Raw genomic sequence first — 24762 nt, 5'->3', positions numbered from 1 at the left:
CGACTGTAGCACCCCTTTGTCTGCCGCAGGCTGTGATTTTGTCTCAGGCTTCAGTGTGTGGGAGTTAAAGGATATTTCAAGTAGCGGCTGTTTCACGAATGAGGCATCCTTTTGCTGGTATTGTGAGAGGAAAACCCTGAAATTTCAGAGAGTGGTGAAGTACAATACCTCACAACTAACTTCACTATTCACATTGAGTTAAGCACCACGATAATTTACACAACCATTGACAACCACTCCCCCCCCATTGCACTCGGTTGCCACGACACATCACAAGTTATGAATGTTGGGAAAGATTGAACAAACTGGATTCTTTTCTCTAGAAGGTAGAAGATTGTGGGCTCATTGGATAAAGATCCTGAAAATTGCAAGAAGGTTCGAGCGAGTAAATGCGGAGAATGGGTTGGATTTTCTGGCTGTTCCCACTGGCGGAACCTTCCTCCATGCCCTCGCCCTGCTCCGGGTTTCCCGGAGGCAGAGGTACAAGCGACAGGAAACCCTGTTGATGGATCTGGAAGGTCCCAGCAGCAGCCAATAATCTACTGCCTCTGCCTAGTTGGCTGCAGCTGGTGGGGGAGATCCCACCCAATGTTTCACTTGTTGTAGGGGGAAGTCAAAAACTAGGCATCATAAATGTAAGATAGCCACTAATTATATCCAATCAGGAATTCAGGAGAAATTTCTTTACTCAGAGAATTGTTACAGTGTGGAGCTTGCTGCTAGAAGGAGTGTTTGAGACAAATGGATGTCTTTAATGGAAAGTTAGACTAAAGCATTAGGGAGAAGGCAACATTGGCAAGGTTAGATGAATTTATTTTTAAAGCGTATCTTCACACACACTGTCTTCCTCTTTGAGAAAGGATTCACAGGCTGATTAACAGCCCACTGCACCATATCAGAAACACTCCTTTCTTAGTCAACAATTCCTGCCATGGTATCTGGACCCTGAGCATCTGGCCCAGAGGTAGGGACACTGTCACAAGAATTCCATTTTGAGGTAAGGTGGGAGGATGAAGCGATTGGGCCAAATGGCCTGTTTCAATGTTGTAAGTTCCGAGTAATGTTGTAAGGGTGTACTTGCCCTTTATGGGCTGAAGGGCGAGCTTCCATTGGGGATCTATCTGCTGTAACTTACAAGATGTCTCCAGGATTTTCATGTGGCTTTTATCGAATATATTATCAGAGAATTGGGAAACGGCCAAAGAGATTGAGTCACCCGTGTGTCCAATATTTACGTGTGTCAAAGGGCAGCACGGTAGCACAGTGGTTAGCACGGCTGCTTCACAGCTCCAGGGTCCTGGGTTCGATTCCCGGCTCAGGTCACTGTCTGTGTGGAGTTTGCATGTTCTCCTCGTGTCTGCATGGGTTTCCTCCGGGTACTCTGGTTTCCTCCCACAGTCCAAAGATGTGCAGGTTAGGTTGATTGGCCATGCTAAGAAATTGCCCCTTCGTGTCCTGAGATGTGTAGGTTAGAGGGATTAGTTGATATAATATGTAGGAGTAGGGCCTGGGTGGGATTGTGTTCGGTGCAGACTCGATGGGCCAAAGGGCCTCTTTCTGCACTGTAGGGATCTATGATTTCTATGAGTATTGCTTCTCGGTGCACCTCTCTCATTATTCTCCACTCCTTCTTGCAGTTCCGCGCAGAAAGCCTACTAGATCCTGTCCTCCAAAGAAGATTTACTCCTGTGTCAGTGCCCTCCTCTTCATCCTGTGTTTGTTGGGCGCTGGAGCTTGGGTCATTTGTAAGTAACCATAGCAACTGGGGCCACTGGGTGAGAAGCAAAGCTCACCCAGTGGATGGTAAAGCTCACTCAGGGTCGGGGGGAGGAGGTGATGGATGTAATATACAATGTTTAATCTCCAGGGAAACACTCCCACAAATAATGGCAAAGAGAGGGTGAGTTAGGAAGGCCATTCAGCCTGCAAGTCTGTACTGCTGTTAAAATAGATCATGTCTGATCAAAATACAATACACAAGAGCACTCATCTGATTGGCTCACAAGGGCTACTTACCTTATTTGTTAATGTGTAATTGCACTGTGTAGCATATTTTGATGATTTATGGGCGCGATATAAATAGAAGAAATTATTTTTATTTATCTTTCAGTGACTAAGCAGTGCTAATTATGGGGAGTAAACTTCCAGTCTATTATCTACAGGTAGTTAAGGGATATGACGTGTTTTTGTATGTTATGGATTTGGGAGACTTCCAAATCTCTTCTCAATGCGCTAATTATAATCCATACCCTGCAACAACAACATGGCAGATAATCTGCAAGTAGGTTTACAGAGAAGAGGAGGCCATTCAGCCCCTCGAGTCTATCCCACTATTCAATTCCATCATGGCCGATTTGCATCGTATCTACAATTAGTTCCTTAAGATCCGTCAATCTCAGTTTTAAAATTTTAAGTTGAACTCCAACCTCAGCAGGTTTTTATGGGGGTTGCAGGATGGGGGGATGGTGGGACGAGAGTGGGTGGGGGTGGGGGAAGAGTTCCAGATGTCCACTCCCCTCTATATGAAGAAGTATTTCCTGACATCACCCCTGGTCACCATGTCTCTAACATTGAAGATGTGCCACCCGTGTTCTGGACTCTCCCATAGAGGGAATAGTTTCACTTGACCCTGTTGAATCCCTTAAGCGTGTTAGAAACACGGGAACATGGGAGTTAGGAGCAGGAGAAGGCCATTCGGTCTTTCAAGCCTGCTCCGCCATTCATCACGTTCAAGGCTGATCGTCCAACTCAATAGCCTAATCCTGTTTTCTCCCCATAACTTTTGACCCCATTTGCCCCAAGTGCTATATCCAGCTGCCCCTTGAATACATTCAATGTTTTGGCACCAACTACTTCCTGTGGTAATGAATTACACGGGCTCACCACATTTTGGGTGAAGAAATGTCTCCTCATCTCTGTCCTAAATGGTCTACTTGAATCCTCAGACTGTGACACTCCGAGTATTGAGAACATCCTCCCTGCATTTACCCTGTCTAGTCCTGTTAGAATTTATAAGTCTCTATGAGATCCCTCCCTCATTTGTCTGAACTCCAGCAGAAACTATCCTAACCTATCAACCTCTCCTCATATCTCAATCCCCCATCCCGGAATCAGCCTGGTAAATCTTCACTGCACTCCCTCGAGAGCAAGAACGCCCGTCCTCTGTAAAGGAGGCCAAAATTGCGTACAGTATTCTAAGTGTGGCCTCACAAGGCCCTGTATAATTGCAACAACACATCCCTGCTCCTGAACTTGAAACCTCTCGCAATGAAAGACAACATACCATTTGCTGCACCTGCATGCTCACCTTCCGCGACTGTTTAACCCCTCAATTAGACAACCCCTTCATCCTCTGGTCTAGGGAGCCTACCTTTTCCTACCTGTCTTTGTGACTTGACCTTTTAGCTGTATTCTCAGTATAATCCCCTGGCGCAAATACATCTCCAAGTCTATTGATTCCATTTGAACAGGATTTTCTTTGTTTTTTATTCATCCTCCTAGATACATTTATGAAGGAACCAGCAGGCAGCGTGAACCATCACTGCCCCTCCGTGGTGACCAGGTGTGATGGAGTCAATGAGTGTACAGACAAGAGTGATGAACTGGACTGCGGTAAGATCTCTCAACCATCAGCAGCTCAACAATTGTGTTCCGTTTGAATGAAATCAGATAAATTAATCTCTAGCTGAATTTTCTTCTCTCTCTCGCCTCTACCCCTCTGCCCCGACAGTGCGATTCAGTGGGACCAGATCACAGCTAGAGGTCTACAGCTGGCAATCCAGGCAATGGTTACCCGTTTGCTACGCAGGCTGGAACAACAATTTGGCAAACAAGGCTTGTCGACAGCTGGGATACAGGAGGTATGGGGATCATTAATTTTGAACTGTGACTCTGGAGATATGAACATTGAGGGTCTATTGACGGGGTGCAGGGGGTGTGAATGGGTTGGTAGTGGGGTGTGGGTGGCGTGTGCATTGGAAATCTATAAGTTTGTATTCCTTGGGGCAGAAAAGGATCGATTTACTTATACATCAAATCTTATTATAAATCTTATACATCAAAATCCTAATTCTCTCTTGAATGGCCGAGCTCTGGTTTAAGTTTGGGTTTGTTGATCTGTTCTCTTTCACTATGTATACACCATCGATTCCTTTCTAAATCCCACAAACTCAATCAAATCACTCCTTAACCTCCTGTCCCAAGGAATACAAACTTAGGGGGGCAGATCTCCCACTGTCTGGTGGCATGGAGGGAGGGGGGCTGCCTCCAGAGGGTGGGGGAAGGGGTGCCTGACTCGGCGGGGGGGGTCTGACCTCAGTGGGGGGGTCTGTGCTGGGGTGAGACGGATGGGAAGGTCGCCACTGCTGGGGATTCAGCTGGACACTGAGGTGCTCCGGGGTGGGAGGGGAGGGCAGGGTTGGACCAGGAATTGTTGTGGGGGTCGCGATCGGAGTGTTGCGGGGGGGGGGGGCTGCTGGAGGGGCAGCACTGCGGGGATTTCGGGCTGGCCGGCAATCAAACTGTCCAGCAAACGGGGAGGCCTACAGATCGGGACCACTGCGCACGCACAGGGTTCCGGAGCTGTCGGACTTTGGCACGAGTAGGCCCCGTCCCCAGGGTTTTTAATGATATTCAGGATTGTGACCTTTGTAGCGTACAGAGTGCAGAGATTCAGGTCTGAAACCGCCCTGAAAAAAGCAATCGTGATCTAGACCAGAGTTCCCACCAGTCAGCGTTTTTGGGAGAATCGCCCTCCCCCTCCCCCTCCCCATGTAATCGAAACTTTGGACTCTTAATAACTTCCTGGTGAATCAGTGCTGAATTCCCTCCAACTCTAACACATCTTTCCTGAGGTGTGGTGCCCAGAATTGTGGTCTAACTAGAATTTCAAATCATCGCAAAGCTTCTTCCCCTTTACACTCAGCTGGTTTTAAAGTCCCATTAACCGATACCTCTCTCCCTGTGCTACCAGATTCTAGGCAGTAGATTAAAATGAGGAAGGTTGGATTATGAGGGAGTGTTGCCCAGAAGAGGATGGATTTGGGGAATCAGTTACAGTAAAGTACTTTGAACTAGCTGATTATAAATACAGAACAGGGTTCGTTGGAGAAGGAAAGGGTTGGGAGTTATGATGCAAAATGTGGTTAAAATTTAATTTGGGACTTGTACGTCCTTTCATATCCCTCGGGCAGGCAATGCTGAGTCACATACTGACGCTAGGATGTATTATTTACGTCTTTTATACTGCTGGTTTTCTTATTGTCCAAGATCTGTGACCTGTCACACATTCCCAGTCTGGCAACACCTCAGTTTAAAAATTCTGAGTCCAAAGATGAACAGGTTAGGTGGATTGGCCATGGTAAATTGCCCCTTAGGGTCCCAAGATGTATAGATTAGGGGGATTGGTCAGTGGAAATGCATGAGTTTACAGGGATAAGGCAGAGGGGGGTATCTGGGTTGGATGCTCTTTTGGAAAGTCAGTACAGACTCGATGGGCCAAGTGGTCTCATTCTGCACTGTAGGGATTCTATGGTTCTATGTTTTTTACCCACCCCTCTCTATTTCTGCAATCTCCTCCAACCTCACAGCCCTCTGAGATCTCTGCTCTCCTCCAATTTTCAACTCCTGGACATCCCCAATATCTGGCAAATGCGCCTTAATTTGAGCGGGGCCCTAGCTTTGCAAACTCCCCTGTAAATAATCTCTGCCTTCCAGTTGCTTCTTGCACCATCTTTAAGACAGTCTTAAAACAGTCATGGTTCACCCATATTCCTCATTTGAGTTGGTCAAATTTTGCTTATTAACATTTTCTATACCTCGCTTTGGAAATGTTTCCACCTGTGAGAAAGAACAGAACTTGAGGCCATCGATGTGGGGTAGAAACCAAATGAAATTCAGGCAAAAACATTTTTACCTGAGAATGGGAAATTGTGGGACTTGCTACCATGGAGAGCATTTGACACAAATAGTATAGGTGCATTAAAGGGGAGGCTAGATAAGAATATGTGGGTGAAGAGAGTACAAAGTTATGTTGATAGATTTAGATGTGGAAGTATAGGAGGAGACTCGAGTGGAGCATGAACATTGGCAGAGACTGATTGGCCAAGATTCCTGTGCTGTATATTTTATATCATTGTAGGCTTTATTGTGTCAAAGGCATCCTATAAATGGCAGTTGATGTTTTTGTTCTGAATAAGAGAGATAACAAAAAGTAAAAGTTTATTTATTAGCCAGAGTAAGGCTTACATTAATGCTGCAAGGAAGTTACTGTGAAATTCCCCTAGGTGCCACCTATTCGGGCCAATGCACCTAACCAGCACATCTTTCAGACTGTAGGGGGAAACTGGAGCACCCAAAGGAAACCCACACAGACACGGGGAGAGAGTGCAAACTCCACACAGACAGTGACCCAAGCTGGGAATTGAACCCAGGTCCCCGGTGCTGTGAGGCAGCAGTGCTAACCCACAATGTGCCATTGTGGAAGTATTGTTTAATGGAAAGGGGGCATGGAAACACCTTGTCACTTAAGGCAACAATATTCACCTCATGTAATTCACAGCTTCTACCTGACTGAGAAAATGAGCGAAGTGGAGTCTTCAAGTCTTGTGGTCAACTCAACCAATCAAGGGACCAAAATCCAAAGTCTCCTGAGCAACAGGTAAGTCAGTAGATGTTAATGAGAAGGCAGATTGGGGGTGATGGGCAGAGCTATCAAAGTTCAGGAAAAGCTGTTTTTCCTTTTATCAAGAATGGAGTATTACTGGGTGAGGTGGGAGATGTAACAATTCAGATCAGTAATCACACAGGGTTAAATTATCTCCAGGAGAAGTCTGGCAGATCAGGACAGTAGGACTTAAGCTCCACTGAGACCAGGAGTTCACTGGGCTGGCATGAGACTGAGCCCGAGAAAGGCCAGTCTCATATCCAATTCCTGTTGTTTCTGCAGGAGGTGAGGGTCGCAGGCGCAGTACTCTCTGAGTGATCCCAGACACATCTACTTCCAGCTTTGTGTGCATGAGCCCAGATTAAGAAGACAGATACTGGCTGGGCGATACTCCATGTCCGCCCTCCTCGCTTTCTACATTTGCACGTAAAGATTAAATATGAGACTGAGGCAGAAAACTGCAGACCGCAGAGCTGGAATCCAGGAGAATCACTTCCTTCAGGAGAGGAAAGGCAGAGAAAGTTCTCTGTAGAATTCTTTATAATGATAGAACACAGAACCTTCTTTCAGTCATTCATGGGACATGGGCGTTGCTGGCTGGTCAGAAATTTATTGCCCATTCCTAGTTGCCCGAGGACAGTTGAGAATCAACCACATTGCTGTGGCTCTGGAATCTCATGTAGGCCAGATCAGGTAAGGATGGCAGATTTCCTTCCCTAAAGGACATTAGTGAACCAGATGGGTTTTTCCAACAATCAACAATGGTTTCATGGTCATCAGTAGATTCTTAATTCCAGATATTTCTTTTATTGATTTCAAATTTGAACCTGGGCCCCCAGAACATTAGCTAAGTTTCTGGATTGATAGTCCAGTGAAAATATCAATAAGCTAGTGCTTGCCCATGAATTTGGTGTTATCTTTAGCATGGTGAAAAAAAATTAAAGGGTATTTACTTAAATTTAATTCTGATTAAAAGAATCCAAGACTACATGAGGTTGATTTGCTATGAGTTGTCTCTGTGTTTTGATTTGTTTTGCTGATGTAATGAGTGATCCTTGTGTTTCAGCTACTCATGTCCCACAAAAGATACCGTCTCTCTCAAATGCATTGGTAAGATTCATTCTCTTCAAACCAAATTCATTTTAGCTAGAATAGTGTTTATTTCAGATTATCAGTGCTGGAAAATTAGATCCTTTTAAGATTTGAAACCAGTAACAGCATCAAATACTCCCAGCACAGGGTTAGATACAGAGTAAAGCTCTCTCTACACTGTCCCCCATCAAACACTCCCAGGACAGGTACAGCACGGGGTTAGATACAGAGTAAAACTCCCCCTACACTGTCCCCATCAAACACTCCCAGGACAGGTACAGCACGGGGTTAGATACAGAGTAAAGCTCCCTCTACACTGTCCCCATCAAACACTCCCAGGACAGGTACAGCACAGGGTTAGATACAGAGTAAAGCTCCCTCTACACTGTCCCCATCAAACACACCCAGGACAGGTACAGCACAGGGTTAGATACAGAGTAAAGCTCCCTCTACACTGTCCCCATCAAACACTCCCAGGACAGGTACAGCATGGGGTTAGATACAGAGTAAAGCTCCCTCTACACTGTCCCCATCAAACATTCCCAGGACAGGTACAGCATGGGGTTAGATACAGAGTAAAGCTCCCTCTACACTGTCCCCATCAAACACTCCCAGGACAGGTACAGCATGGGGTTAGATACAGAGTAAAGCTCCCTCTACACTGTCCCCATCAAACATTCCCAGGACAGGTACAGCATGGGGTTAGATACAGAGTAAAGCTCCCTCTACACTGTCCCCATCAAACACTCCCAGGACAGGTACAGCATGGGGTTAGATACAGAGTAAAGCTCCCTCTACACTGTCCCCATCAAACATTCCCAGGACAGGTGCAGCACAGCATTAGATAGAGAGTAAAGCTCTCTCTACACTGTCCCTAACAACACCCCCAGGACAGATACAGTGTGAAGTTCGCTACAGAGTTAAACTCCATCTACACTGCCCCATCAAACACTCCAAGGACAAGAATAGCACGGAGTTAGAGACAGAGTAAATTTCTCTATACGCTATCCCCCATCAGATACTCCCAGGACAGGTACAGCACAGGATTAAATACAAAATAAAGTTCTCTTCACATTGTCTCAGCAAAGAGTCCCAGGACAGGTACAGCACAAGGTTTGATACACAGTAAAGCTCCCTTTACACTGTCTCTATCAAACACTCCCAGGACAGGTACAGCACAAGGTTTGATACACAGTAAAGCTCCCTCTAATCTCCTCTGAAACTAGTGTAGGGAGGTCAATAATGCTGTTTATTGCTGGAGTAAGAAGTCTCACAACACCAAGTCCAACCACATTATTTGATAGTAAACTTACTAGCAAATAAATTGTTTGGACTTTAACGTGGTGTTGTGAGACTTCATACTGTGTTTACCCCGGTCCAATGCCGGCATCTCCACAGCACGTTTATTGCTGGACCCATAGTTGTAATTAAACATGTGGTCAATCACATTATTAGTCTGACAGAGCAGCTGTACAGCTAATGCCATAGGATTGATTGTACGAATAATACTTTGCATATTATTACACAGACAAAACCACTGATTAGTATTATTGAGCCAAAAGCAATAATCACACCGGCAATGCTCCAAAGCTTGATCTATGTTAATGAACTGGGCCTGGTGTGTTCTGGGCACAATTTCAAAATTTGTAGGCAACACAAAACGTGAAAGAACTGTGAGGAGGAGAGTGATAGACTTCAGGAGGAAGTAGATAAGCTAATGGAATGGGCAGACACGTGGCAGATGAGATATTTGCAGACGTGTAAAGTGATATAGTTTGGCAGGAAGAATGAGCTGGGAGAATAGAAACTAACGGATACAATTATTAAGGTACTGAATCCTATGTGGCTTATTCATCACTTCTTCAATCTGAGCTATCACTTTCAATAATCTGCATGCTGCAGAGCTGATCTGGTGGTAAATGCACGCAGATTATTGAAAATGATAGCTCAGATTGAAGAAGTGATGAATAAACCATATAGAATTCAGAACTTTGTAAATGGATGCATAGAGTACAAAAAAGAAGACTTTTAGTTTCACTTTTTAGTGACTTCAAGAAGAAATTAGCTATTGCTCTTGGGGCTAAAGGGATCAAGGGAATTGAGGGGGAAGGTGGGATCGGGATATTGAATTTGATGATCAGCCGTGGTAGAGCAAGCTCGAGGGGCTGAATGGCCTACTCCTGCTTCTAGTAGGTGAGACTTTGGAATGGACCCCAGTGGCCAAATTCCCACCTGATCAAATATCTCCTCTTTACCAAGTGAGTGAATTCCACCTTATGATTCTGAGCTAGATAACCGATGACTGGAGGCTTATTATCCAGGAACAGGAAGTCTATGGAATGCCAGAGTGGAGGAAGATGTGTCCCAGGTTGTATTAGTACAATATCTTGGAATATTCCTTCAATTTGGAACAATCTATATGAAAGTATTGGTTGTTTATGCAATAGAATCATAGAATCCCTATAATGCAGAAGGAGGCCATTTGGCCCATCGAGCCTGCACCAACAACCATCCCATCCAGGCCCTACCCCTATAACCCCCACGTATTTACCCTGCTAATCCCCCCAGCACTAAGGGTCAATTTAGCATGGCCAGTCAACCTAACCCACACATCTTTGGAGTGTGGGAGGAAACCAGAGCACCCGAGGAAACTCACATAGACACATGGAAAATGTGCAAACTCCACACAGTGACTCAAGGCCAGAATTGAACATGAGTCTCTGGCACTATGAGATAGCAGTGCTAACCACCGTGCCACCCAATGGGAAAGTCTCCTGAAACAACAAATAGAAACAACCTCTTTTTTATGAATGTCGCTTTGAATAATATCTGTGTTGTGTGTGTATTTAGACTGTGGCAAGAGGATCAAGACCTCAACAAGAATTGTGGGTGGTTCACCGGCTCAATTGGGCAACTGGCCTTGGCAAGTTAGTCTGCATTACAAATCACGGCACGTGTGTGGTGCAACCATCATCTCGCAGGACTGGGTCATCACTGCCAGCCATTGCTTCTTCGAGTGAGTATCAGCCTGGACTCCTTTTGAAGGGGGATTTGGTGATGTCGACCTTCAGCCCCAACACTGAATGGACTAGTTATCCAAAAGGGGATGGTTAAGGTGAAAGAGGAGGAATTGTTGGAGAAAGCCCTGGGCTAAAGGAAAGGGGGCTCCCTGAATCTCTGCTGCAGGGTAAATGTAAATAAAACTTTTAAAACTTATCCTTCGGAATGTCTCCCGACCTTTGGTTCAGTTTGCAGATGGTCTAGCCTGGGGAGGATGGCATCATCACTACCTCACCTCCATTTAGACGTTGAGTTAAAATGATATAAATTAGACCCTGGTGATGTGATTGGAGGCCATTCTGCGAGTTCAGAGGGTGTATCCTCACTACTATAATTAAAGGTCAGCCTCATGAGGACAAGAAAGGAGAGAGGGCGAGGAGCTGCATGAGGAGATATAGTGAAAAGCTTTGCCCTTTTGCACCTGTAACTGATCTTCCTTTGATTCCAGGGAAGATAGCTATAAGCCGTCTAACTGGAAGCTGTACAGTGGTTTCATTTCTCAATATCAGCTATACAGAGCCACTCGAAGTTACGTTTCGAAAATTATCACTCACAGCGGCTACAGTTCAGAGACCAATGATTATGACATAGCTTTGATGAAACTTACTCAGCCACTGCAATTTACAGGTAATGTCATGTTGAAGATGTATTATCACAGAATCCCTACAGTGCAGCAGGAGGCCATTCAGCCCATTGAGTCTGTACTGACTCTCTGGCAGAGTATCTTACCCAGATCCTCTCCCTCATCCTTCCTTGTAAGCCTGCTGATTTAGCATGGCCAATCCACTTAACCCATCTTTGGGTATTAAGGAGCAATTGCCCCTGCAAATTCCCCTGACACTAAGGGTCAATTTAGCGTGGCCAATCCATCTAACCTGCGCGTCTTTGGACTGTGTGGGGAAACCAGAGCACCCGGAGAAAACCCACACAGAACCGGGGAGATTGTGCAAACTGCACACAGTTACCCAAGGCCAGAACTGAACCTGGGTCCCTGGTGCTGTGAGGCACTGTGTCACATTGCTGCCCACCATTATTGCTAAACTTTAGACTAATGATATACCTGGACAGGAGGACACATCCGCAGCTATCAAAATCTCTACATAAACCTCTGAAGTCTGGTTATAATATGTCCAATCCTCTGAATCAGTTGGATGACTGGAACAAAATTCATGTACGTAAATAACTTTCATATCTTGTGTTAGTGCCACTGAATAAACTTTTCCTAAATTGTCTGCTGTGGTCATCCTTTGCATCAACTGAGGTACAGAATAAAGCTTCCTCTACACTGTCCCCCATCAAATACTCACAGGACAGGGACAGCATGGGGTTAATTGCAGATTACAGCTCCCTCTATGCTCTTCCCATCAAATACTCCCAGGACAGGTACAGCACTGAGTTAGATACAGAGTAAAGCCCCCTCTGAACTATCCCCCATCTAACACTCACAGGACAACTACAGCACGGGGTTAGATCCAGAATAAAGCTCCCTCTATATTGCCCCCATAAAATGCTCCCAGGACAGGTACAGCAGAAGATTAGAATTGAGTAAAGCTCCCTTTACACTGTCCCCATCAAACACTCCCAGGACAGGTACAGCACGGGGTTAGATACAGAGTAAAGATCCCTCTACACTGTCCCCATCAAACACTCCCAGGACAGGTACAGCGCGGGGTTAGATACAGAGTAAAGATCCCTCTACACTGTCCCCCATCAAACACTCCCAGGACAGGTACAGCACAGGGTTAGATACAGAGTAAAGCTCCCTCTACACTGTCCCCCATCAAACACTCCCAGGACAGGTACAGCACAGGGTTAGATACAGAGTAAAGCTCCCTCTACACTGTCCCCCATCAAACACTCACAGAACAGGTACAGCACGGGGTTAGATACAGAGTAAAGCTCCCTCTACACTGTCCCCCATCAAACACTCCCAGGACAGGTACAGCACGGGGTTAGATACAGAGTAAAGCTCCCTCTACACTGTCCCCCCATCAAACACTCCCAGGACAGGTACAGCACGGGGTTAGATACAGAGTAAAGCTCCCTCTACACTGTCCCCCCATCAAACACTCCCAAGATAGGTGCAGCATGGGGTTAGATACAGAGTAAAGATCCCTCTACACTGTCCCCATCAAACACTCCCAGGACAGGTACAGCATGGGGTTAGAAGGCAGGGAATTATAGGCCGGTTAGTTTAACGTCTGTAGTTGGAAAAATGCTTGTATCTGTCATCAAAGAAGAAATAGCGAGGCACCTGGAAAAGAATGGTTTGATAGAGCAGACGCAGCACGGATTCGTTAAGGGGAAGTCGTGTTTGAAGAATTTATTGGATTTCTATGAGGATGTGACTAGCGCGGTAGACAGAGAGGAACCAGTGGATGTGGTGTTTCTCGATTTTCAAAAGGCGTTTGATAAGGTGCCGCACAAAAGGTTGCTTCAGAAGGTTAGGGGGCATGGAGTTGGGGGTAAGGTGTTAGCGTGGATAGAGGATTGGTTGTCAAATAGGAGGCAGAGAGTTAATATCAATGGGTGCCAACTGATTGGCGGTTGGTGACTAGTGGAGTGCCGCAGGGATCGGTGCTGGGGCCTCAGCTATTTACCATTTTTATAGATGATCTGGAGGAGGGGGCTGGGTGTAGGGTAATGAAATTTGCTGATGACACAAAGATGAATGGAAAAGCAAATTGTGTGGAGGGTGTGGAAAGTCTGCAGAGGGATCTGGATAGGCTGAGCGAGTGGGCGAGGACCTGGCAGATGGAGTACAATGTTAGCAAGTGTGAGATTATCCACTTTGGCAGGAATAATAGTAGGAGGGATTACTATTTAAAGGGCGAAAAGCTGCAGCATGCTACGGTGCAGAGGGACCTGGGGGTCCTTGTGCATGAGTCGCAAAAACCCAGTCTGCAGGTGCAGCAGGTAATCAAGAAGGCGAATGGGATGCTGGCCTTTATAGCGAGGGGGATAGAATATAAAAGCAGGGAGGTCTTGCTGCAACTGTACAGGGCACTGGTGAGGCCGCAGCTGGAGTACTGTGTGCAGTTTTGGTCGCCACACTTGCGCAAGGATATTTTGGCCTTGGAGGGAGTGCAGAGGAGGTTCACTAGGCTGATACTGGAGATGAGGGGGTTAGACAATGAAGAGAGACTGAATAGACTGGGTCTGTACTCGTTGGAGTTTAGAAGGATGAGGGGGGATCTTATAGAGACGTATAAGATAATGAAAAGGATGGATAGGGTAGAGATAGAGAGATTCTCCCCGCTCAGAAAGGATAGCAGGACTAGAGGGCACAGCCTCAAGATAAAGTGGGGGGTGCAGTTTAGAACGGAGTTGAGGAGGAACTTCTTCACTCAAAGGGTGGTGAATCTCTGGAATTCACTGCCCATTGAAGTGGTGGAGGCTGCCTCGCTAAATATATTTAAGTCACGGGTAGATAGGTTTTTGACAGACAAGGGAATTAAGGGTTATGGGGAGAAAGCGGGAAAGTAGAACTGATCCACTTCAGATCAGCCATGATCTTATTGAATATCGGGGCAGGCTCGAAGGGCTAGATGGTCTACTCCTGCTCCTATTTCTTATGTTCTTATGTTATTAGATACAGAGTAAAGCTCCTTCTACACTGTCCCCATCAAACACTCCCAGGACAGGTACAGCACAGGGTTAGATACAAAGTAAAACTCCCTCTACACTGTCCAGGGCAGGTGTGTGCATGTGTATTCAAGTTCTATGTATGAAATCAATCAGATTTACTTAACATTAATTTTTATGCTTTTTAAACATTTCCAGATTATGTCAAACCCGCCTGTTTGCCAACTTTTGATCAACAATTTCCTGCTGGGATGAACTGTTGGATCTCAGGGTTTGGTCACACGCAGGAAGGTGGATGTGAGTAATAATGTGTTTGTTGATTAGTCAGAAGTTTCTGGAGCTTGGGTTACCATTTCCCTATCGCTGGAGCTTGCACAGAATCGATCTATTCCACCTGTTCACAGGAACTTTAATTCAAAGATACGCACATTGTGCTCAAAGTTAAAACAGAACATGCTGGAAAACTCTGGGTGGGGCTTTTCGGCAATGTCAAAGTCAACCCGGATTTGAATAGCTCCCTGCATTGGCCACAGAGAAAGCTGCCATTCCCAGGTTCTGTTTCTGTTTTTATTCCAGATTTCCAGCATCTGCAGTATCCTGCTTTTCCCCAAAAATTTGGAACTTTGAGGGCGGCGCGGCAGTTAGCACTGCTGTCTCACTGCTGTCTGGGGTGTGTGGGGTCTTTAATTATGCTGGCTGCTTTGCCAAGGCAGGGGGAAGTGTAGACAGCGTCAATGGATGGGAGGCTGGTTCGCGTGATGGATTGGGTTACATTCATGACCTTTTGTAGTCCCTTGTGGCGATCTTACCTGAAGATCAGAGGCCGAAAACCTTTGATTGTCGAGGGGTATCCATTAGTCCGTTGTCAAAGCAGGTAAGTGTTCTCCAAGGCGGCCTTCAAGACACACGACAACACAGAATCGTCGAGCAGAGACAGATAGCCAAGTTCCGCAAACGTGAGGACGGCCTCAACTGGGATTTTGGGCTCATGTCACATTACCTGCAACCCCCACAACTTGCCTGGGCTTGCAAAATCTCACTAACTGTTCTGGCTGGAGACAATACACATCTCTTTAACCTGTGATTAACCCTCTCTCCGCTCACATTGTCTGCACCTGTAAATTAAGACTTGCATTCCAACCATTATCTTGTAATTGAATCTGTGTCTACATATGTCCTGTTTGTGAACCAAATCCTGCACTCACCTGATGAAGCAGCAGTGCTCCGAAAGCTCGTGCTACCAAATAAATCTGTTGGACTTTAACCTGATGTTGTGAGAATTTTTACTGTTCTTTTCTTAAGCTATTCCTTAGATTAACACTTTGACCAAGCTTTTTGTCACCTGACCAAATATCTCTCGCTATGGCTTGATGTTGAATTTTGATGTAGAACGCTGTCTTGTGGAGTAGAATGGGATGCTTTACTGTGCTAAAGACACAATAGAAATACACATTACTGCAGTTGATAAGTGTATGTTCACTTGGATAGGGTTCCAATGTATAGTATTCATAGTATGGGGCAGCACAGTGATTAGCACTGCTGTCTCACAGCAGTCTGTGTGGAGTTTGCATGTTCTCCCCATGTCTGTGTGGGTTTTCTCCACGTGCTCTGGTTTCCTCTCTCAGCCTGAGAGACGTGCTGGTCAGGGTGCATTGGCCATGCTAAATTCTCCCTCAGTGTACCCAAACAGGCACCGGAATGTGGCAACTAGGGGTTTTTTTCACAGTCACTTCATTGCAGTGTGAATGTAAGCCTACTTGTGACACGAATAAATGATCTTAAAAAAATAGTAGCCTAACAGTGCAGAAGGAGGCCATTTGGCCCATTCAGTCTGCCCTATCCCTGTAACCCCAGGTATTTACCTTGCTAATTTTCCTGCCACTAATTGGAAATTTAGCTTAGCGAATGAACCTAACCCACGCTTCTTTGGGGTGTGGGAGGAAACTGGAGCACCTACAGGAAACCCACGCAGAATCAGGGAGAATGTGCAAACTCCACACAGACAGTGACCCAAGACTGGAATTGAACCTGGGTCCCTGGCACTGTGAGGTAGCAGTGCTAACCACTGTGCCACTGCACCGCCCCACTTCAGAAGCCTTTTGATAGGTCACTCTGTGCCTCCTGCCTCCAGAGTTAGTGAATGACATTGTGACATCCTAACCTTAACCCTTTGTGAAATGCATTTCAGCTTCAATTTCAAGCATCCTCCTACAAGCTTCTGTCAACATAATCAGCAGTAATACCTGTAACCAGAGAAGTATTTACAGTGGAGCAATAACACAGCGGATGATCTGTGCTGGAAAAATCACTGGTGGAATTGATTCTTGTCAGGTGCGTGACCGTCAGAAACCAGGTTTGATTTGATTTGATTTATTTTTGTCAAATACCGTGAAAAGTATTGTTTCTTGCAAGCTGTCCAGACAAAGCATACCGTTCATAGAGAAGGAGATGACAGAGTGCAAAATGTAATGTTACAGTCATAGCTAGGGTGTAGAGAAGGATCAACTTAATGCAAGGTTGGTCCATTCAAAAGTCTGACAGCAGCAGGGAAGAAGCTGTTCTTGAGTCGGTCAGTACGTGACCTCAGACTTTTGCATCTTTTTCCCCCCAAGGTAGAAGATGGGAGAGAGAATGTGTGGGGTCTTCAATTGTGCTGGCTGCTTTGCCGAGGCAGGGGGAAGTTTAGACAGAGTCAATGCATGGGAGGCTGGTTTGCGTAATGGATTGGGTTACATTCATGACCTTTTGTGGTCTTGGGCAGAGCAGGAGCCCATAGCAAGCTGTGATACAACCAGAAAGAATGCATTCTAGGATGCATCTGTAAAAATTGGTGAGAGTCGGAGCCAATTTTCCTTAGTTTTCTGAGAAAGTAGAGGCGTTGGTGAGCTTTCTTAACTATAGTGTCGGCATGGGGGACCAGGACAGGTTGTTGGTGATTTGGACACCTAAAAACTTGAAGCTTTCGATCCTTTCTACTTCGTCCCCAGTGATGTAGACGGGAGTATGTTCTCCTTTGCCCTTCCTGAAGTCAATGACGATCTGTTTTGTTGACATTGAGGGAGAGATTATTGTTGCTGCCCCAGAGTTCACCAGATTTTCTATCTCGTTCCACTCACATTGGCGTCCCAGTGTGGAATCGATTGTCTTAGACACATGGGTTCCAAATGAACTGAATCTGAGGTGTACCTCAACCGTAACTGCGATGGGCGTTTGCATAACTGGCAGCAAGGGGGTGGTGACATCCGCAGAGATGGGCATGCAGAAAAATGCCAACTCACTTAACATTGAGAAATGGGAGGGACGGCTTGAGAGGCTGAAAGGCGGCACCTCTGACAGTTCAGTGTTCACTCAGCAATACTGCAGAGGGATATTGTGTTCAAGTTTCTGGACTGGGAAAGGCAGATGGTTCAAACTCAAAGGTACCCACCAAATCATGGCTGATGCTTCCTGGAGTAAGATCAATTGAGACTCCAGTCTTACCCCTCAGTCTCACTCAGTGTCAACCTGGATTGTCCAATCAGACACATAAAGAGTTGTACCCAATTTATGGAAATCCTGGATTTTCCAATGACTCATTTTAACAACCTGGCAAATTGGGGTAATTGTGAGTTACACGCATGAGGCCCTGGACCAAATCACCATGTGTGAGCAAATTCTCACAAGATTTATCCCACTCTAACATTCTGTCTCCATTGAAATTAAATGCCCGCTACATTGGAAGTAAACACCAGGACTTTGCGCAGGGTCTGTGATCTGCATTTGCCTCTCACTCCAAAACTCTTCTCTTTAAACCCTAGGGTGACAGTGGTGGGCCTCTTGTATGTGAAGTATCCGGTATCTGGTACCTGACAGGAGTTACAAGTTGGGGGATTGGCTGTGGTCGGATAAACAAGCCAGGTGTCTACGCCCGAGTGACCCAGCTCACCAACTGGATCTTCACACAAATGGAGGTAACGAGGATTCTTATCTTTGTAATGAATGGGGAGAATATTTTATAACAAGAGCAACTTATAACAGCAATGAATGGCATCCTGGTCCCAACTTTAATGTAGGCAAATGTCCCAAGGCTATCCACGGAATGAGATAGAAACACAGAAAATAGGAGCAGGAGGACGTCATTTGGTCCTTCAAGCCTACTCCACCATTCATTACGATCATGGCTGATCATCCAACTCAATAGCCTAATCCTGCTATAGAAAGGAATGGGGCACAGACATCTCAGAGGGATGGAGAAAGTTGGGAGAGGGGAGAAACCAAGACAAATTTTGAAAACAAGGCAGGAAATTGAAAATCGAAGTGTTGCCAAACTGGAAATGGATGTAGGTCAGTGAGCAGAGTGGAAGAGAACGGGACCTGAATTCATAGCAGTGGGGATCTGGATAAGCTTATATCTATAACAAACCTCTTGCTCCACTATCACTTGTGACTATATTACATTGTGTAGGTAAAGGACTTCAGCACTCAGGGACAGCACTGTAGAGCTGTCATAAGGAAGACTTACCATTTTATTGTGTCTTTTATGATCCCAAGCGCTTTAGAATCATTGAAGTATTTATTGAAGTATAATTGCTGTAGGAAAAAAAAGCAGCCAATTTATACACAGCAAGCTCCCACAAACACTAACATGAAATTGACCAGAAAATCTGTTTTATTGTTTCTACATCTAGAGGGAGAGATACCCTGGCCTCCTTTGAGATGTGGCAAGGGATTTTTTGTATCGTCTCCTGAGACACCAGAGGGGGCTTCAGTTTAATTACTTGTCATGAGAGGGGCTCCTCTAACAGTGCAGCACACCCTCAAAACGGCACTGAGAATGTCAGCCTAGATTGTAGGCTCCAATCTAGAGTGGGGTTTGAACTGACAACATTAGAACCCAGAGGTAACAGTGTTGTGCTGCCAGTAACATCTGGTGAGATATTAAACTGTCCCAGCCTCTGTTGGCGGTTCCGTGTCTCTACTTCAATTAGAGGAGGTTTTCCTGGTGGCCTAGTCAACATTTCTCATAGTTAAATTGCAATACAAAATGGTCTTCATCTCACAATGGTTACCATAATTACTTATGTTTATTTATTTACTTACATTGTTTACTTATTAGGGCAGCACAATGGTACAGTGGTTAGCACTGCTGCCTCACAACACCAGGGACCCGGGTTCAATTTTGACCTCGGGTGGCTGTGCGGAGTCTGCATGTTCTCCCCGTGTCTCTGTGGGTTTCCTCCAGGCGCTCCGGTTCCCTCCCACAGTCCGAAGATGCGCAGGTTGGGTGGTTTGCTAAATTGTCCCTTAGTGTCCCAAGGTCAGGGGGATTAGTGGGATAAATATGTGGGATTACATGGATATGGCCTGGGGGAATTACTCTGCCAGAGAGTAAGGCAGACCTAATGGGTCAAATGGCCTCCCTGCAGGGATTCTATGATTCTAAGTACAAATGAATGTACTTTTGAAATATTTCAAAGACTTATCAGACACTCCATAAATAGTAATATTTATTATCTCACTTTCAAAGGCTATACAAAGGTGGCACAGCGGTTAGCAACACTGCCTCACAGTCCACCAGGGACCCGGGTTTGATTCCCAGCTTGGGCCACTGTCTATGTGGCGTTTGCACATTCTCCCCATATCTGCATGGGTTTCCTCTGGGTGCTCAGGTTTCCTCCCACAGTCTGAAAGACATGCTGGTTAGGATGCATTGGCCGCGCTAAATTCCCCCTCAATGTACCCGAACAGGCACCAGAGTGTGGCAACTATGGGATTTTCACACTAACTTCATTTCAGTGTTAATGTAAGTCTTCTTGTGACACTAATAAATACAACTGAAACAATGCTGATTGTGGTAAGTTGCCAGTGTGTAGTGACTGCAGTATAAGGATATAACTTTATTTTATGATGCGGTCTGGAGACTTCATAAACTCATCCTCCAGTGTCAGCAAGAGTCTGTCATGCTTTACTTTAGTGGTGTGCATAGGGATAGGAGGTGGCCATTCTGTCCCTCAAGCCTGGTCTGCACCAGTCAGCTAAATCGTGGCTGATCCCTTACCTAACCAAAACAAGATTTTATTCTCAATGTTTATGTTTTAACATTAAAGCTTCACATAAATGTGTGACCAAAAATCACAATGAAAGGAAGACCTTTGTTAACACATCAAAGAAACAAGCCTGTTAACTGTATCATTAATCTGGCAAATAGATGAAGGTGACATGATGATCATGGGTGATGAAAGAGGGTAAAGTCTTGGGTTGATGGGGTAAATGAATAGTCAGAAGCTTTAGATTTCAAACAGGAGGCCACTCTGATAGTTTGTGAGGTGAATCTAGGCAGTCAGATTGTGCTATTTTCCCATCCATCGACTTACAACAATAGTCTGCATTTACATAGCACCTTAACATAGCGAAATATCCCAAGGCACTTGACAAGGATATTATCAAACAACATTTAACACCAAGCCACATAATGTGTTGATAGGCTCGGTGACCAAAACATCAGAGTTGAGGAGGAACTTCTTCACTCAAAGGGTGGTAAATCTCTGGAATTCTCTGCCCATTGAAGTGGTGGAGGCTGCCTCGCTAAATATATTTAAGTCACGGGTAGATAGGTTTTTGATAGACAAGGGGATTAAGAGTTATGGGGAGAAAGCAGGAAAGTGGAACTGATCCACTTCAGAACAGCCATGATCTTATTGAATGGTGGGGCAGGCTCGAAGGGCTAGATGGCCTACTCCTGCTCCTATTTCTTATATTCTTATGTTCATTGGTTCAATGGAAGATCTTGCAGAAGGAGTAGAAAGAATTAGGGAGGGACTTCCACAGCTTGGAACCTGGGATGGTATCAGTTGGGTCAAATTCTGCCCACTATCCAGGTATGTTTGCAGAGACAGCCCTCCACTGGCCAGTGGAGGGATTCTCCAGTCCTGCAGCTGTTGATGGGGTTTCTCATTGTTTGTACCCTGTGCTGCTGGAGTGTTGCCAGGGTGGGTAAGGGGTCACTGTCGGCAGTGACAGGGAGGGCCAGAAAACCACTCAGTATCTGGGGAATGTGATGGGGAAGGTTCCTCAGTAAAAAAAAAAGATTCAAAGAAGCATTGTCTGGTCCACAGTGAGTTCCCGCTGGGTGGTTCTCTCATTGCTAATCTCTGAGGTGGGACCATGTTATAAGCAAGAGGGAAACCCATAGAATAAAATCCCTACAATGCAGGAGGAGGCCATTTGGCCCATCGGGCCTGCACCGAAAACAATCCCACCCAGGCCCTCTTCCTGTAATCACCCTGTATTTACCCTGCTAGACCCCTGACACTCAGGGGCAATTTAACATGGCCAATCAACCTAACCCACACATCTTTGGAGTGTGGGAGGAAACCGGGATGAAACCCACACAGACATGGGGAGAACATGCAGACTCCACACCGAGTTTTAAAGTATAAACTACTGAATGGTATTCTCCCCAGACCTAATATTTTGTATTTGATTTTTACAGGCTAACAGCAACTAACGAAAATGATGGATGCTGACCACTTAGACTGTCACGACCCAGGTTGTTAGCTATGGTCTATACTGCTTTTCTACAAAGACCAGATCAGGGAGGCTGGGTTTCTCCCAATTCTCATCAAAGCACTGGAAATCTTTGTTCAAAAAGAGGGACGGTGACTGCATAAAAGTGTAAATGTGCTCCATCAACTTGGGAAAACGTATTCATTTATCAACGGGTGAACCTCAACTTGGTCTTAAGTCAAATCTTTCCTCTCTCAGTTTCCCTCATTCTAAGTTACTTTATTGTAGGAATTGCCTCAGATCTTTGTGGTTCACGGGAGTGGAGCTGTCTTTCACGTCGTGTGCACATCAGTAATGTATCCCTTTCAGAAACTCCAATAGAGATTTGGAGTAAATTATTGGGTCTTGCCCAGCTCAGGAATCATCACGGGCAGGACAGAAAGTTTGACGGACTGTTTAAAGGTCTGTTGACCTGGGACGGGAATTTCTGGTCTCAGGGCAGGCACGACTAGAAAATCCCACACCGTTATTTGAGTGCAAATCACGGGGGAGAACCTGCACCCCGAAACTGCACCTCATTTGAAGAATGTTTATTCTCTTGCGTTTCCTCTCACACCCACAGGCACTTTGCCAAACACAAAACCTGTGAGAAACCACCCCAAGTGGGCACCTATTTAAAATGTAAATTTTTAAAAAATGTTGGCTTTAAAAATATTCCTGGCTATATTTAAGTGTGGTAACTTGGTGCAATTTGATTAGGTGGTGCAATTTGATGAGTTCAATTAAGAATATGTTTATCACAAAACATTTCTAATCAGTATTTATTCATCAGTTGCAGAGGGGCTGATGGGGGTTTTAATGACCAAATATGACTTTTTTTAAATGTACAGAATTATTTGTTAGATACTTTGGGGTACAGGAATCAGCTTTTTAACTTTCTTTTTAACTTTACTTTTTAAGAAAACTTTTTTAAAGCCTTTAAAATATGCTCTTATTGAAACTTGTGCTCCATAAGAAACAGTTTAATTTTTACAACCACTTCGAAAGCTCACAGATAAAATTAACAAAGATTCATCCCTACAGTGCAAAAGGAGGCTGTTTGGCCCATCGAGCCCCTGCACCAACAATGATCCCATCCAGGCCCTATTCCCGTATTTACCCTGCTAATCCCCCTGACACTAGGGGGCAATCTAGTATGGCCAATCCCCATAACCCGCACACCTTTGGGCTGTGGGAGGAAACCGGAGCACCCGGACAAAACCCACACGGACACGGGGAGAATGTGCAAACTCCGCACAGACAAACAGTCACCCGAGGCCGGAATTGAACCCGGGTCCTTGTAGCTGTGAGGCAGCAGTGCTAACCACTGAGCCACTGTGGTCACCCATGGTGACTAATTCGATCTAACTTTGTGGGTGGGGCAGGCTTCTGGGGCGGAGCTTTCGCGTTTCGTCCGCTATGGGAATCATAGCGGGAGGGGGTGGGGAGGGGGTGTGGGAGGGGTTGGCAGGGGCGGTGGTAGGGGAGGGAGAGGGGGCTGGGCCATACAAAGGTCCGTTGACCTTGGACGGGATTTTCTGATCTTGGGGAGGCTGGAAACTGGTTGCTCGCGGTGTAGTGTTAGTTAATCCCATGGAAACTCAGTCTGTATTTTGAATTCGACAATACTCTGGGTGAGTTACCCTGCCAGCATTAACTCCAGATTCCTTACTGAAATAAATAGAAATCTATCAATCTCGGTTTTAACAATTTCACACCACATCCCACTGTCCCCATCCTCCCCACCACACTGCCCCCCCCCCACACCCTCCCCACCACACTGCCCCCCCCACACCCTCCCCACCACACTGCTCCCCCCCAACACCCTCCCCGCCACACTGCCCCCCCCCACACCCTCCCCACCACACTGCCCCCCCCCCACACCCTCCCCACCACACTGCTCCCCCCCAACACCCTCCCCGCCACACTGCCCCCCCCCACACCCTCCCCACCACACTGCTCCCCCCCAACACCCTCCCCGCCACACTGCTCCCCCCCAACACCCTCCCCGCCACACTGCCCCCCCCCACACCCTCCCCACCACACTGCCCCCCCCCACACCCTCCCCGCCACACTGCCCCCCCCACACACCCTCCCCACCACACTGCCCCCCCCACACCCTCCCCGCCACACTGCCCCCCCCACACCCTCCCCACCACACTGCCCCCCCCCCACACCCCCCACCACACTGCCCTACCCCTCACTCCACACTCCAGCAACACCCACTCTCCCCTCCTCCCACCCCGCCAGTAGCTTAAGGAAAGAAATTCCAGATTTTCACCACCCTGTGTGTGAAGAGGCTACACTGGGCGAGGATGGAATCAGAGGAACAGAAGAAGGCCATTCTACCCCTCAAAACCATTCTGCCATTCAGTGAGATTCTATCTGATCTGCATCCTAACCCCATTTACCCATCTTGACTACACAACCCTTCGGAACAGTGAAAATCCATTAATTCCATCTTCAAAATGATCAACTGAATTGTGAATCTATACTTCTGCCACCCTTTGTGTGAAGGATGGTTGGTTCTGATTTCAATCCATGCTCCCAAAGTCAGCCGAACATTATAAGAATGTCGGTAGTGCTTAGAGCTAAAATAAAGTAAAAAGTTTATTTATTAGTGTCACAAGTAGGCTAACATTCACACTGCAACGAAGTTACTGTGAAAATCCCTTAGTCGCCATCCTCCAGTGTCTGTTTGGGTACGCTTAGGGAGAACTTAGCATGGTCGATGCACCTAACCAGCATGTCTTTCAGACTGTGGGAGGAAACTGGAGTATCTGGAGGAAACCCATGCAGACATGGGGAGAATGTGCACAGTCCACACAGACAGTGAC

The 24762-nt window shown here is 46.1% G+C and overlaps 1 protein-coding gene across 1 annotated transcript in view; it reads left to right on the top strand.

Annotated features, from left to right (window-relative positions):
- Window positions 1–23314, top strand: part of LOC145359930 (transmembrane protease serine 13-like) — a 56560-nt gene extending 33246 nt beyond the window's left edge. The window contains exons 3-13 of the mRNA XM_080214800.1: window positions 1638–1745; window positions 3502–3612; window positions 3731–3860; window positions 6560–6658; window positions 7731–7774; window positions 10607–10772; window positions 11265–11443; window positions 14600–14698; window positions 16590–16732; window positions 18199–18351; window positions 21873–23314. Coding sequence (XP_080070926.1) covers window positions 1638–1745; window positions 3502–3612; window positions 3731–3860; window positions 6560–6658; window positions 7731–7774; window positions 10607–10772; window positions 11265–11443; window positions 14600–14698; window positions 16590–16732; window positions 18199–18351; window positions 21873–21887 — 1247 coding nt within the window. The 3' untranslated portion in view covers window positions 21888–23314. The remainder of the gene's footprint in view (window positions 1–1637; window positions 1746–3501; window positions 3613–3730; window positions 3861–6559; window positions 6659–7730; window positions 7775–10606; window positions 10773–11264; window positions 11444–14599; window positions 14699–16589; window positions 16733–18198; window positions 18352–21872) is intronic.
- The last annotated feature ends 1448 nt before the right edge of the window (window positions 23315–24762 follow it).

The sequence above is a fragment of the Carcharhinus amblyrhynchos genome, chromosome 29, assembly GCF_965287045.1.
Source record: "Carcharhinus amblyrhynchos chromosome 29, sCarAmb.v2.hapA, whole genome shotgun sequence".
NCBI classification, from domain to species: Eukaryota; Metazoa; Chordata; class Chondrichthyes; order Carcharhiniformes; family Carcharhinidae; genus Carcharhinus; species Carcharhinus amblyrhynchos.
Note: the sequence above shows the minus strand (reverse complement) of the source record. Positions and strands in the feature narration are given on the sequence as shown.